The 14828-nt window shown below is 68.3% G+C and overlaps 2 protein-coding genes across 2 annotated transcripts in view; one reads left to right on the top strand and one right to left on the bottom strand.

The window, feature by feature from the left end:
- LOC123025130 (coronin-7-like) overlaps positions 1 to 14828 on the top strand; it is a gene marked incomplete at its 5' end in the record, with an annotated part of 42683 nt that overhangs the window by 15661 nt on the left and 12194 nt on the right. The gene's annotated exons all lie outside the window — the stretch shown is intronic.
- On the bottom strand, positions 1959 to 5733 carry VASN (vasorin). The gene is given in 3 exon segments (XM_044433268.1): positions 1959 to 3484; positions 3486 to 4479; positions 5678 to 5733. Coding segments are annotated over 3 exon segments (2097 nt in total). The 3' UTR covers positions 1959 to 2437.

Raw genomic sequence — 14828 nt, 5'->3', positions numbered from 1 at the left:
CCCCCCCCCGCCTGGAAATGGCAGCGCTTTCATCTCCCTCGCTGGTGCGGTTGGAAAATCCACGTGGCTCATAAGGAAAATATTTGCTCAGCAGCACTTTTCACAGGAATTTGGAAAGTTAATTCGAAAAATCTGCTGGCGGTTGACAAGGAGGGCCTTTCAGTGGGTCAGTGCGAGCGGCAAGGAGCAGTGTCGGCCCTCCGCGCTCCCGGCAGGATGCCCACTCGCTCCGGACCCTCCGCGGGCACCTGCCTGCTCGGCGAGGTGGCCCTCCAGCTGGAGGACCGGGAGCCACAGCCGGGACGACGAGCCCGATTCGGGCGGAGGGGCCTGTGGGGCGCCCCCTTGCCTGGGCTCTGGACGGGCAGGACCCCTGCACAAGAGGCGGTGGGCCCCGACGGGCCCGATCCACCAGAAGCGCTCCTGGGCTCTTCGGGGCTGCTCTGCGAGGCTGTCCGAAGATGCACTCGTCTGGCTTGAGCGGGAGGCGCCTCGCCCTCCGGCAAGCCACCCCATGGTGGGCCGAGGGGGGGGGAGCAGAAAGCAGCTCGAGGGGGCGACTTTGCCTCAGGGGAGGGGACTGTTGGGGCTGTGCCGGGGCACGGGGTCTCGGCTGGCACCCGCCTGTGCCCGGCCAGGCCTTCCGGGGCTGCGCTGTGCTGTGCCACAGCCCCTCCCGCCCAGGTGGCCATTTGCCACGGAGGGCCCAGCCAGCCGAAGAGTGCAGCCAGCTCGCCCCGGCCGTGGCCGGCCCTGCCCTGCCCTGCCCTGCCCTGCGGCTGCTGGCGCCGTCCCCCAGGCTCTCCCCCCACTGGCAGTTGTGGGGTCACTTGCCTGCCTGCCAGCGGGCGACGTTGCCCTGCGGCACCAGCTCGGGCCGTGCTGCTGGCAGGTCCCGGAGGTGCGGGGTGGCGCCCCTCCCTGTGCCCATCGGCTTCAGCGCCTGCCCCCTTCCCGACGGCCGCAGAGCCGAGTGCACTGTGCAAAGCGGAGTGGCCTGTGGCTGTTCTGCGGCAGAACCGGCTTCCCTTGCGCGCGCAGCCCGAGGTGGCTCTGCCTGGCGCGTGAGTCGGCGGGATCGGAGCAGACCCGGCACCGATCTGGTGAGGGCCCTCCTGGAGGGTGGCCGGGCGGCTGCCTCCGCTGCGTGCCAGGATCGGGACCCCCTGCTGCTGGCTCTGGGAAGTGGGCTTCCGCTCCGTTCAGCCTCTGGGGGGGGGGGGCGTGCGGGAGGGCGCATGTCCCTTCGGGATGCGCTCCCTGAGCAGGGAAGTGGGGCACCTCCGTGCAGCAGAGCCTGGCCCGCCCCAGGGAGCCCCAACATCCAGGCCGGGGGTGCCCCCCCATTTGTGGACCTGTGTCCTGCGAAAGGCGAGTCCGGGGGTGGCTCCTGGCAGCACGCTCCCTTTGCTGCCGCCCTCACCCGTGGCGTCCAGACGGAGGCGCTGGAGAGGCTGCTCTGCCCCACCCCAAAACACCGCGCTCCCCGCCAGCCCGGGGGTGCCCTGGCCAAGTGCCCGGAGGCTCAATGGGAAGACGCCTCTCTCGCCAGGCTGGCGGAAATCGCCTGCCGCTGGTGCCACTGATCGGCCCGCATCCCCAGCAGGGCCCGCCTGCTGCCACGGCCTCCCTTGGGCGCTGCGTGCCCCGGCGGGGCTTCTGCCGCGTCTCGTCCAGGGGCGCGCGGAGCAGAAGTCCGGGGCTGCCTGAGACGAGGCGCTTCGTGACACTGTCCTAGGAGGACAAGGCAGTGGGACTTCTTACGAATAAACTTGAGCCCAGAACGTGAACTGGGGCGTGGCATGAGGAATGGGGGCTACACACAGCCAGCGGTTTCCTTCTCCCCCAGACGCCCCCCGCCCTGCCTCCGGGGGGCCCCCCTGCCACTGTGGGGTCTCCAGCCAGAGCCCACGATGGCCCCCGTTTCCACCCCACCCTGCCTTGGTCACTCGCCTGCACGCTGTACAAACGCTCTTTATTTTTGTACAAAAACATGTATAGTCTTTTTACAAAAAGTACGGCATTCGTTGTTAGAAAAGAGATTTCCCAGAAGAAATGGGAAATAGTCCTGTATTATAAATATTCTCGAGCACGTCCGAGAGCTTTGCTTCCTATGAGCGTGTCCAGGCAGCTGTTTCCCCCATCCCCTGTGCCCCCGGGCTCCCGGCCTCTCGCCGACGGGAGGTTCCTGGTCTGTCCTTCATAATGTGCACGTGGCCACCATGGGCCCGGCGGCCTGCACAGGTGTTCCTCAGGGCCCAGCGGAGATGCTTCCCTCGGTAGCAGCTGCTGGATTGGCCCCTGTGGCAGCCACGCTAAGCGGGCGCTCAGTCCCGTGGCAGCTGCCTGCCAGAGAGGCCCTACGTGCGTGTCCCTGGAGGGCTTTCCTCAGTGCTAAGCCCGGGAACCAGCCTCTGGATCGGGGCCCCTGCCTGGCCTAGAAGTAGGACGGCCCTGGGGTCCGTGGCGTGGCGGCGGAGCTTGCCTGTGGCGGTGGCGGCATGAGGGGCACCTCGTATTCCAGGCCGTTGGGCGCAGCCCCTGCCTTGTGCCCGGGGCCGGTCGGCTCCGCCTTCTCCAGACCGGCCTTGACCCCCTCCAGCTCCAGGGGGCCCACGCCGCTGGCCCCCGGGGCCGTGGGGGCCTTCTGCCCCCGCCGCCGCCGCCTCTGCCTCACAAAGTAGGAGAGGGCCGCGGCGGCGGCCACCAGCAGCAGGACGGCGGCCAGGGCGGGCACCAGGGCCAGCGTCAGGCCGGCGTCCTTGCCCTGCGTGACGGGCGCGTGCTGCTGGTGGGTGAGCGGCAGGGTGCGTGCCTCCACGCACTGGTCCTCGCTGTGGGGCTGGCCCCCCAGCGGCCCGACGCAGAGGTGGTAGGAGCAGTTGGGCTTCAGGGCTCGCACGGTGTAGTCGGGCAGCGAGGCGGGCAGGCTGAGGGTGACGGGGCGCTTGTCCGGCCCGGAGAGGTTGCGGTACGTCAGGCGGAGGCCCTTCAGCTGCGTCCGGGCCCGGATGTAGTTCTGCAGGCCCACGCGGAGAGAGGTGGTGCCCACGTGCTGGATGGTGATGCCCGCGGGCCGGGTGGGGGCCAGGGTGGGGGCCGCCGGCGGGGTGGTCGCCTGCGCCCCGGTCTCGCAGTATGGGCCCGTGAAGCCCCCCGGGCAGACGCATTCCACATGGTTGAGGGGGTCCAGCCGGCAGGCGCCCCCGTTGAGGCAGGTGTGCGGGGGGCACAGGTGCCCCCCCTCTGGGCTCGGCTGGTCGTGCAGGGCGGTGTCCGGCGTCGGCGGGGGGCTGCTGGCCCCGGGGGTGGTGCCGCCGGTGCCAGGCTCCACGGGGACCCGCCCAACGCTCGGGAGGGCGGGGGGCAGCTTGGGGCTGGTGGCCTTCAGGGTGGTGGTGGGCCGCGTGGTGGTGGTGGTGGTGGGGCACCCAAAGTCCACGTACTCCAGGGCCTGGAGCAGCCGGCCTGCGTTCTTGGGGGGGGAAGTGGCACCGGGTCTCCTCGGGGCGGCGCAGGGAGGCCCCGCTGGAGCTCGCCCAGCTGATGAACCAGCTCATCTGGCAGACGCAGTTGAAGGGGTTCTCGGCCGCTGTGACGCCTCGCAGCCTGGGAAAGGCGCTGAAGAAATCCCGGGGGAGGCCGTTGAGGTTGAGGTTGCTGATGTCCAGCTCCTGCAGGCTGCGGAGCTCACGGAAGTCCTCGAGGTGGAGCTGGGCGATCTGGGCGTTCCCCGCCAGGCTCAGCTTGGTCAGGCCGTGCAGCCGCTTGAGTGCGCCCGGCACCGCGGCCAGGAGGTTGTCTGAAAGGTCCAGCTCGTGCAGGTTCTGGAGGTCCTGCAGGAGCTGCTCCGGCAGGCTCCTGAGGCCCAGCCCAGCGATCTTCAGCGATTCCAGGTTGCGGACGTGGAAGGCGGCCGGCTCGAGGGCGGCGATCCCGTTGCGGCTGATGTCGAGCAGCAGGAGCGTGGGCAGGCGGAGGGGCGGCATGGCCTGCAGCCGGTTGTCCTGCAGCTTCAGCTCCAGCAGGTGCTCCAGCGTGTCAAAGGCCGCCGGGTGGATGAACTCGAGCCTGTTGTGGTCCAGGTAGAGGCGTTCCAGCCAGCGCAGCCCGTGGAAGCTCTCGTTGCTGATCTCGCGCAGCTGGTTGGAGGACAGGTCGAGGTTGTAGATGCCCGTCAGCGGCTGGAAGACGTTCTGCGGAAGGCTGGAGAGCAGGTTCTGGGAGAGGTCCAGGAGCTGGAGGGCCGGCAGCCCCAGGAAGCTGTCCCTGCTCAGGGAGCGGATGCCATTCTCAAACATGTACAGGCTGGTCGTGTCCTGCGGCAGCCCCGGCGGGATGGCGTGGATCCTGCGGCCGATGCAGAAGACCGTCTGGGGCTGGTTGCACTGGCAGTCGGCCGGGCAGCCGCGGGCGAAGATCCCGGCCGGGAGGAGCAGCAGCAGCGCCCAGAGCAGCGGCCGGCCTATGGCGAGGCTCCTGCGGGAGGAAGGCCGGGGGGTGAGGCGCTTCGGGAAGGCCCACGGTTTGCCCTAGCGGAGGATCGCCGCACCTGCTCACGAAGAGTGCCCCGGGCCCCTCGGGGGGCTGGATCCTGCGTGCCCCCCACCCCCGTGCCTGCTCCTGCACCACGTCCGGCCCTCCCACAGAGCCAGCACCTCGGCCGGGGCGGGGGCACCCCAAGGCTCGCTCGGGGAGGCGGGCAGGCTGTCCTGCTGCAGCTGCCGATGCGCGCGTCGTTGCCCCCCTTGGGCAGCCCCCCCCACGGATATGCCACGGCGGGAAAGGACGGGCTTCCAGCAGGCGTCGCTTGGCGGGAGGGCCCTTCGCCCTGGAGTGCTCGGGCCTGTGGCTCAGCCTGGGGTCCCCGGCGGCTGCTGTGGGGAAGCCCAGAAGGAGCATCTGGGGAAGCCAGCCCTTCACCGAGACAGAGCCCCGTGCTTTTGGGGGCCCACGAGCCGGAGCTGGAGCTGGGCCTGGGCCTGAGTTGTCCCCGGCCGCTGGAGGAAAGCCACCCTGCCTGCGACGTTCCCGTTCAGCCTCCGTGGGAAAGCAGCCCAGGCGCTTGTTCTTCGGGGGGGGCAGTGCCCACACCGGAGAAGGTGCCCAGCTCCACAGAAGAGAGGGCCCTCCGTGGCCCTGTTCCCTGCACACACTGCCCCTGATCCAGGGCGGGCGGATACCAGCCGCCCGAGCACGTGCGTGGGCTTCCCACCGGGACATCTGGTTGGCCACCGTGGGAGCGGAATTTGGGACCTCGGTCTGCTTCTTACGGCCCGTTTGACCTCCTGCTTTGTAGTCAATGCGCTCTTGGCATGGCTGGCTGGCTGCTCGCCAGCGTTTCGGTGGGGGCCTTTCTTGGCCCCTCGTAACCGGGCATACCATCTGTATGTGAAAGACGTGGCACCACCAGGCCGTGGCTACGGCCCTTCTGTGTCCAGCGGGGCGCCCAGGCACCTGGCCATTCATTCCTGTGGCATTGCGACAGGCCACTGAGCCGTACGCGTGCAGCCTGCATTCAGCCCCCCCTTTGCCGGTGTCTCCCCCTGGCTGTTGGGGCTGGTCAGCGTCGGTGACGGCTTGCCATGTCTCCCCTGAGGTGGCTGCAAGCCGGACAGTTTGCTTGCTGTGAAAAGCGGGGAGGAAAGTGGCTGGTGGGTTGCAGAATGGCCCTTACGGTCTGGGGTCTGTGGCACCACTCTGAGGGGAAGAACTGGGCTCAGGCTGTGGCATCTTCGTGCATCTCCCATGCCCACCTGCCCATGAATTTGGAGAATCCGAGCATGCACCCAGCCGGCCGCCAAACCTGCACAAAGGGAGATGCGCCCCACGCCGCATCCTTCCCCCAGAATACATGGGAACACGCTGGGCAGCAGCCACATCCCTCCGAGGGCCTGAGCCTTGCGAGGCCCGGGCAGGCAGCCTGTTCTCCTTGCCTGCCGTGTCCAGCCGCCGTCTCCCAAAGGGCGCTCCTTCGGTCCCCGGCAGGAAGGCAGGCAGCTGGGCCGGACTGCATTGCACGGTTCTTGCCCCCGTCTGAGTTCGCTCTGCGTCACTTTCTGGCCTTGCAGTGCTTGGGAGCCGCCCGCCGCCCGTTTCATCAGCACACTTCACGGAGGAGTGGCGAGCCGTCCACAGGGCGGACCGGTTTGCTTGCCTGCTCGGCTTTCCCGGCTCGGCAGAGTCACGAACCTTTGTACTTCAGACTCGTAGGCAGTGCCATGAGGCTGGCTCAGCCAAGGGCATCTCGGAGTGGCTGGCCAGGTGGCCCAGAGCGGGGGGTGGCCTCTGCCGGTGGGGTCGGCACGTGGCTGACGCGGCTGGTGGCCACTGTCCTCCCTGAGCAGTCCTCGAGGCCGGCTCGGCTGTGCTGCGCTCCCGTCCCCCACGAGGCGGGCAGAGCGCCGGCACCCCTCGTCTGCAGCCCTCCTCCTGGGGATCGCTTGCTCCCTGGAGGTCTCTGTGCCTGGAGGGGACGTTGGGGCAGGCAAGCCCAAGGCACCGAAGCCGCGCAGTGCTTCCCGGTGGGTGACCTCAAGCATCCCCGGCGCCGGGTGGGGCTTCGGTTCTGAGGGGGCATCTGCGAGGTGCAGACGGGCCTCCAGCCAGAAAGGCTTGTGGGCCATCAGCTCTGCTGGCCGTTCTGGAGGGGAGGGCAGGGGGGGCTCTCGCAGCAGGGGGCCCGCACGCCCCTGCGCCTGCCATGTGCCCCATGCGGACAGGGGGCTGGCGGGACCCAGTGGCTCAGCACGCCACACACCAGCTCCAGCATCAGTGCCGAGAGGACGGGGAGGCTGCTGGACTCCTGGGGGAAGGGGGGACGCTTTAAGTATAGAGGGGTCTGCCCCCTCTGCCCCAGAGCATAATGAAATGGGGGGGGAGCTCCTGCTTTGGCTCGTCTGTCAGCGCTTTTAATAAGTGAGCTAGTTAACAGCAAAGGGGGATTGCACAGGGGGCTACAAAGACCCCCAAAGCTGGCATCACACAGACAGGTAATAAAGTCTGGAATGTGCAGCTGGAGGCAGGCATGGAGGGCCAGGCGGGGGGAGAGCCCCTCCCCACAGGCGGACAGGCGGGCAGGAAGTGTGCAAAGAGACGGACAGGCAGGCAGGAATGGCACGCCCCCCTCTTCATGCCCCGATTCCTCCCACCACGTGCAGTGGATCGGTGCCGGTTTGGGCCAGACGAGGCGGTGGTTCAGCAGGGCAGGGGTCTGTCTGTCCCGCCGTCCTTTGGGGTCCTCCTGCCCCCTTGAGCCGTTTGCAGTCCCGCAGCCTCTGCTTGGGCACTGGGCGTCCCGGAGCACGGCAGGTGATGGGAGCCGGCTGTGGGGGTGTCCTCGGAAGGGCCTGCTGTGTATCTCCGGGAGGAGGTCAGTGAGGCTGCCCCCACCGTGGCAACGTCAGGGATCTGGTTCCTCCCAGGCATCCTGCGAGCCGTTAGGACTGGGGGGCGGCCCTCCTTCCTGGGGGCTGCAGGTCCCTCACTCGGCGGCCGGGGGGCCTCCGCTTCCTTCACCTCCTCCATGAACACGGAGGAGCTGGTGGGGCGGATCTGCCCCTATTTCTGCTGCTCTGAACTCAGCCCACAAGCACCGGGCTGTGCTCCCCGAAGCCGTCCCTCGGGAGATAGAGTGCCTCTGAACAGAGAGGCTCTGCTGAGCCGGCGGGGCTGATGGCTGCTGGATTGCAGAGAGATCAGAAACCAGTGCACAAGGCGCGGCTTCTCCTTAAAGCCGAGACGAGAAGGGCCGGCTGAGCTTTTGTCAGATGGGGCAGCGAACGGAGAGGCCCAGTGCTGGGCCAGCCCAACGTGCCAGGGGATCCCACAAGCGGGACGGGAGGGCCACGGGCCTCCTGCCGGAGCTGGTGCTTGCAGGCCACTGCCCCCAAGTGGGGTGGCAGGGAGCCCCCAGGACCAGTGGCCCGAATGGACCCCCCAATCCCTTTCTGAAAGAGGATTCCGCCGCTCAGCTCGGAGTGTGTGGAGGAGCCCCCTTGCGTCCACCGTGCACCCCGTGTGCAGCCCCGGGAGCGCCCCACAAGGGCCCGTGTGTGGGAGGGGAGGGGAGGGGAGGCCGCCCCCGGCCCCTCTCTCCACCCAGCCCTGATTGAGCTCCCAGCCCGGCTTGTCTCGCAGCTAAGCGGTCCCAGATGCAGGCGCGCGCCTCAGGGGGGAGCTGCCGGCGGCAGCACCATCCCGGCCGGCCTTTTCGGCAGGCTCAACAACCGTAAGACACACAAATCTTTCTCTCAAGTCTGAGAAAAAGGGAAACGGGATTTTAGAACAAAAGGGACTTGAAACAGTGAAAATGCAGCCTGCTGCTGCCAGGCCAGCCCCGCTGGGCTTCTCCGGCTCCTCATCCACCCGAAGGCGGGCTGGGAAGCGTGGCTCCCCCTTACCTGCCCGGATCGCCTCCTGGCCACTGGGCAAAGGGAGAAACCCGCCCTCTTTCTGCTCCCCCCACGCCGTGCCTCGGTCTAGCAGCTGCAAACACCCCCCCCCCACGCAAGGCGTCCAGGCCTGCTCTAGGTGCTGCAGGGGCCTGGGAGCCCCTCCGGACAGAGCCGTGGGTGCAGCCGCCCACCTCCCTCCTGTGCCTCGGGGGGGGGCACTGCCCGCTCGTTCACCCCCACAGGCCCGGGGCGTGCAAGCAAGCGCGGAGTCGCCGGGGCTGCTTCGTCAGCGTCTTGGGGCAGCTAATTAGTTCGAGGGTTTTGGCCGGACGAGGCGCGGAGCTCGCTAATTGGAGGGGGCTGACCGGCCGGGCTTGCCAGCCCGCTGGAGCGCGGAAGGACAGACCGGGGAGGGTCGCGCGCACGGGCCGGGCTGGAGCCAGCGCAGCCGCTGGCTGGGAGGCCCGTTCCTTCCGGATGAGCTCAGCGCGACCGGCCGGACCCCAGTGTGCCCCACCGCCCCTCCAGCGCAGCCAGCGAGGGGCGCACTCTGCCCCTCCTCCGCCGTGCCTTCCCGGGGCTCCTGTCTCGGCCACCGGCAGAGGTGGCGAGAGCCCTGCCAGGAGCTCCCTGGAGCAGTGAGGAGGAGCGGCCGGGCCGGGAAGGGGGAGGCCAGTCTCCCGCGCACGCCTGCGAGCTGCCAAGATCACCTTGGCCTCTCCAGTTGCCAGTAAGCTGGATTAAGGGGGAGCCTCCTTTGGAATAACAAGCACTTTGTTATTCTGGATGAATCCAGTGGAAAAGAGACAGCCCAGGAGGGGCTGGTGGGCGGGTAGGCGGGCTGCTGCTTTGCGAGCAAGTCTGCAGGCAGGGCGTCTGCTCCAGGCAGAGCTGGGACAGACTTGCGCACGGATGCAGCCTGGCCGCAAGAGCCAAGGTGGCGGGTGGAGCCCCCGGAGACGTGCCCTCGCATCAGGATGGGCCGGGGAGGGTGCAGCGGCCACCCCGCCTGCCTTCACGCACTGCATCCCCCTGCTGCTCCGGGTGGCCGCTCGGATCCTCCCAACTAGCTGTGCCGGAGGGCCTGGTTCGACCCGAGAGGGGGCACGGCCGCGCTCCCTGTGGCAGAGGCTGGGCAGAGGGCATGGGACGACGGGGCCTCTCCCCTTCCCTTCTGCCGGGGCGCAGTCCCCGAGTTGCCCTTTGCCCCAGCCCGGAAGCCTTGGGGGCCAGTGTCAGGCTGCTGCGCCCAGGGGATGGGGGCCGGTCCCCAGGGCTGCTCTGAACTCAGCGAGGCCCTCGGCCGTGGGGGCAAGCGGTGCAGCAAGGCGCGTCTGCCACAGCCGGGGGTGTCTCGGGCGCTGCTGGAGCGCCGGGATCCTTGTGGCCATAGGAGGCATCTGCTCCCAAGATGCTGCGGCGGAGCAGAGACGGCTGCTCACGCGCCCCTCCTGCTCCGGCTAAAAAAACCCAGGCGGGGCGGCTGGCAGCACATCAGAGTCTCTGCCCACAGCATTCCTGCCTCCCCACCAGCCCCGCCTGCACTGCCGGGGGGGGGGGCACCGTCACACTGCCCGGGCCACCAGTGGCACAGCCGCACTGGGGACACCTGGCCCACAGAGTGGGGGGCCAGGGGCAGCGCTGCACCCCGGGGCCTCCTCCCCGACTACCCTCCTTCCGGCCGTGTCGCTCCGGCGTCCACGCTGACTTGAGCCGGCACAGTGCGGGTTGGCGGCGAGCAAGGGGCGCTGCGAGGGACGGCCAAACCTCGGTGCAGCTCCTGGGGGTCTCCATGGGTATCGTGCGCCTTGCCTGGGGGCTGGGAGCTGAGCGTCCCTTCCTCTTGGCCTGGCAGAGCAGTCCATGCGAGGGCAGGGCAGGTGCCGCAGCCAGTGCGGGAGAATTATGGGAACTGGAGTCCAGACAGAAAGCAGCCGCGGCCTCGCGGACGCAGCGGCCCACGCCTTGTGGCCGTCGCCTTCCTTGCCCCTCTGGGCCTGCTTGTGGGCGCTGCCCCGTGTCCCGGGCTGGTGCCGCCACGCCCCTGGGCATTGCTGCTCGCCAGCCTGGCAACTCGGGGTGAGCCTTCCCGGAAGCCTGCTGTCAGAAAGGGCCCACACGGTGTGGGGAGAGGCAAGCTGTGGGCTGGGGCCGGGCCAGACGGCAGGGTGGGTCGAGGGCGTCTCTGGGCCGCCCTTCCCAGAGCTGCGGGAGCAGCAGCCCCGAATGAGGCTGGGAGGAGGGCCTGGCACCACCCTCGTCCCACTCAAACGCTGCTTGGAAATGACAGTCTCGGGTTTCGCCACCGTCGCTCTCCAAGCGGCCTGCTGCTCCGCCGTCGCCACGGCCCCTTTAATTAGCGTGTGCCCCGGTCAGGAGCGGGCCGTGCCAGGGCTCGGCCTGCCGCACGCTAATTGCGGGCGGTCCCAGCCCCCACCTCGGGGCGAGGCAGGGCAGGTCGGGCTGGCTGCTCTTGCTCCCTTGGGCCTGCCCGCAGCCTCGCCCTCTCCCTAGAAGGGGCCCCAGGGGGCCCTCCGGTCACGGCCCAGCCGGCACGGTCGTCTCCCGAGATGGCTCAGCAGGCTTCCCTGGGCATACGGACGCCCACACTTTGGGGCCGGACGCGAGCCCCGCTGGCGCCCCATCCCTAGCTCGCCCTGTGGGTCCCACAAGGCGGCCAGGGGTGCGAGAGGTGTGACTTTTTCCAGCCCTGGCCAGAGATGCTGCCGGGGACCGAATTGGGGATGTTTCGCCAGGAAAGGCCACCCCCCCACCAGCCGACCTCACCCATTTCCTTCGCTGCGGTGGCCCATCTCGGGGTGCATTTCACACCCCTCCCGCCAGCTCCCCTTCCTGGCCCTTTCCCCTCACCAGCCCCGTGGCTGGGGGAACAGGGCACCCTTTGTCCGGCTCAGGAGGCCAGCTGGCCGCCTGCCCCTGTGCCGGCTGCCCCAAGTCAGGAGGCTGTTGCCCACAGCGGCGGAACAAGCAGGCGTGGGGGGGAGCCCGGGTCCCACCTGGGGACGGCACGTGTCGAGACCCACAGGAGCAGGGCTTGGACCTGCTGGCCCTCCCAGCCCGTTCCGTGGCCCAGTGCTTCCCCGGCCAGCTGCAGGCGCTCCCTGCTCATGGTCTGAGCCCTCCTCGCGCTCTCCTGCCCCTCGCCAGCTCCCCGCGCTGCTCCCAGACTCCTCTGGCAAACGCGGCCTCAGTCACATCACGGGGCATGGGTGGCCAGCACGCAGGTCAGCGGTCTGGATCTGCTCGCCCCGGTCGGGGCTGCAGAGGAAGCGGCGACTCAGGACACGCGTGCCGCAGCTCTCCTCCTGGGCCTTCTGGCGGGCTGGAGCAGCTGTGGCGAAACTGGCCAGCTCGCTCGGCAGGCGGCTCTGGCCGGTTACCTTACTGAGCGGCCGCCATGGGCGGATGGGGTAATGGCGGCCCCCTCTCGCCGTTGCCAGTTCGTTCTTTCTCCCTCCCCAGGTTTCTGTGGCAGCTCCAGGGCAACGCAGGCCCTGCTCCCCTCCGCAGACGCCCAGGGCTGGCTGGCTGGCTGGAGCGCCGCTCCTGATGCTTTGCAGCAGGTCCTGTCCGCGCGGCAGCCCCTTCCCGGCAGCCCCTTCCTGCCTCCCGTCCCCCCGCCTGCCCGCCCAGCCAGCCAAAGCATTCCTGTCTGGCAAGCGTGCCTGCGGCCGCCCCCACTTTCTCAGGTGCTTGGCAGGAGGCAGCCAGGAAGGCAGCCTTCCAAAAAGAAACTAATTCCAGCAGGCCAACCTCTCCGGAGCCAGCTGTGTGGGAGGACTGGCGGTGACACCTTGACGCCCTCCTGCCCCACACCCGCCCCACGCGCATCCAGGAATGCTGTTCGCCAGCCAGCCAGCCTCCCTCTCGGGAGCATTCCGATGCCGTGACGGCAGCCGCTTGCCTGCCCGGTGACCCTCCCAAGGAGCGGCGCGCTTGGCCTGGCCAGGGTGAGCCGGGTGAGCCGGGAGGGCAGCCACCCAGGCCCCTCAGCCTGCCGTGGGCAGGGAGACCCTCGGGCGGGCTGTAAGGGGGCTGCAAGGTTGAGCAGGTCCCAGCAATCTGGCCTGACAGGCTGTCTCGGAAGAGGCAATTCTGCTTCTCTGGGAGGAAAGGGCTCCTTTCGGAGATGCAGGGGCATGCTGGGAGAGAGCACGGCCTCCTCCCGGCTCGGAATTGCATCAGTGGATTGAGCAATCAAAAGGCAGGGTGAAGTGGGATTGTAGGGCCTGGAGGCCGTGGGCTGCGTGAGTCCACGCCATCCGGCCTGACCGCTGGGTGGAACCACGTGCCTGCAGAGGCAGCGGCCTTTCCCAGAGCCCCTTGCCCGGGAGTTGCTGCTCTTGAGTCCCGGGTGTGCAGGGGCTGGCGGCGGAGAAGGCGCTGCCAGGGCCACCAGGCGGCAGGAGGGCTGCTGCACTCCTGTCCGGCTTGTGGGGCCTGTGGGCAGCCGGTTGGCCCCCGTGTGGGCTGGAGGGCCCTTCAGCCCGGTGCTGCCTGGGGGCTCTCTGGACGTCCTTCGCAGAGGGCTGGCCTCTGCTCGGCATGATCCCGGTGTGTTGGCTGGGGATGACGGGCTTGTCACGTAACTCCAGGTGGACACGCTGCTGTGTGGTCGGCACAGGGTGGCCTGGACCTGGCCGGCTCCTCTTGGGAAGAGGGGGTGGCCCAAGTGGACCCTCCGCCTGATCCGGCAGGCAGGTGCCCTTCAGTGCTTCCTCAGTTTGGTGCTCCGTCATGGGGAACAGGCAGAGCACTGGCTGTCGGGCGTGTGAGGGGCTGCTCCCCAGTCGCGTGGCTGACGGAGGCGCCAAGCTGGAATGCGTGCCGCTCTCAAGTTGACCGAGGTTGGCCGAGGTAGCCGCACTGGGCTTGCCGAATGGCCGGGAGGAGCTCTGAGCTCCCCTTGCTCCCGGGGCCCTCATATCCTCCCCCTCTTCGGAGACGGGGCCACCACACTCCTGACCGCAGCCTGTCCTACGAACGGCTGCTTCCAGCTCGAGCTGTGATGCGGGCTGGCTCTGAGCCCGGCAGGCACCGCTTAACACAGCCGGCAGCCACCCTGCCTCAGTTTCTCCTGCAGCAGAGACCACACCCCCTCCAGGCCCTGACCCCCCCCCCCCCCGATGTTTGAAACAGGGTCAGATCAGCTGGGCCGGGGCAGCTGAAAGCAACTATGACCTTAAAGCAAACAAACGTTTTGCTTCTGCTTCACAGGAAAACAGGCAGTTATGGAGGGCATTTCTACCAGGTAGACAGGAAAGCAGAGCATTGGCGTTTATGCCAAAGCAAGCCTAAATCACGCGCCAACGGCATCCAGTTTATCAGCGCTGCAATTCTGCACCCATGCGGTGTGGACTACGAAGGGGTCCGAGCCGGGGGGCCGCAAGCTCGGAGCCCCTGCTCAAGCCCAGCAGCCTGCCCCTCCTGGATCCCCGGGAGGCGCTGCTGCCAGGCCGTGTTGGCCACACTGGGCTAGATGGGCCCGGAGCCCGGCCGTGTGGAAGGCAGTTTCAGACGTTTCCCTTTCCCCAAGGAGCCCTGGGAATGTTGCTTCGCTCGCGGTCCTGAGAATGCGTCCTAAGACCTCTGCCTGCTGCCCCACTGCTCCCCAAGCAGCTCAAAAGGTTCCCCACAAAGAGACCGCGGGAGCACAACTCTTGCGCCAGGTCAGCGATGCTCCTCAAGTAGTGGTGACGCCGCTCTGAGTCATGCGGTGCAGGACTCTCCGAGTCCTCCTCCAGAGGCCGGGAATGGCACCCGCAGCATAAAGAGAGGAAGGGCCAGCTCCTCTCTGCCCCACGTGGTTCCTGAGCAAACAGGAGGCAGGCCCTGGGCAGCCCCCGCATACTGCGCGCAGGCACTGCCCCACAGCTCGCCTTCTGGGGGGGGCGGGGGCTCCTCTGTGCCGCTCCACACAAGACCGCCAAACCATGTGGCACAACCGCACGCCTCGGCGTCCCCGGGATGCCACCTTTCCCAACCTGGCACCCTTCTGATGCAGGGATGGATGAGGGGAGTTGAATTCTGGCACAGCAGGGGGGTGCCAGGGAGGGTCTCTTCTGGAGGCCTTTCCACGGGCGCACAGAAGGCAGACTTTGTCACAGGACACCAGCACCCGCCTCTGCACTCCCCCCTCCCTGATGGTGCCCGGCGGGTGCCCGCTGGCCTCGGGAGGGCAGCTGAGCCCGGCCAGCAGCGGCACAGGGCCTGGGCACCCACGGGGAGGTGGCCTGGAGGGCGTGTGGCCCCGTCATGCTCACGGCACTTGCCCATGTCGGATACTCTGTTCACAGGACTGAGAAAACAAGCGTTGGGGGGGGTAAATGAAAAGGACACAGCAGCAGCCCTTCTGGGAGGGGGAGCGGGGAAGCCCCGGGTGCTTCTCTGCAAAGCTAACCTCTCCCTGCA

The sequence above is a fragment of the Varanus komodoensis genome, unplaced genomic scaffold, assembly GCF_004798865.1.
Source record: "Varanus komodoensis strain SLA01 unplaced genomic scaffold, ASM479886v1 scaffold26, whole genome shotgun sequence".
NCBI lineage: Eukaryota > Metazoa > Chordata > Lepidosauria > Squamata > Varanidae > Varanus > Varanus komodoensis.
The sequence above is the reverse complement of the archived record's forward strand: the minus strand, read 5'-3'. Positions and strand labels throughout refer to the sequence as shown.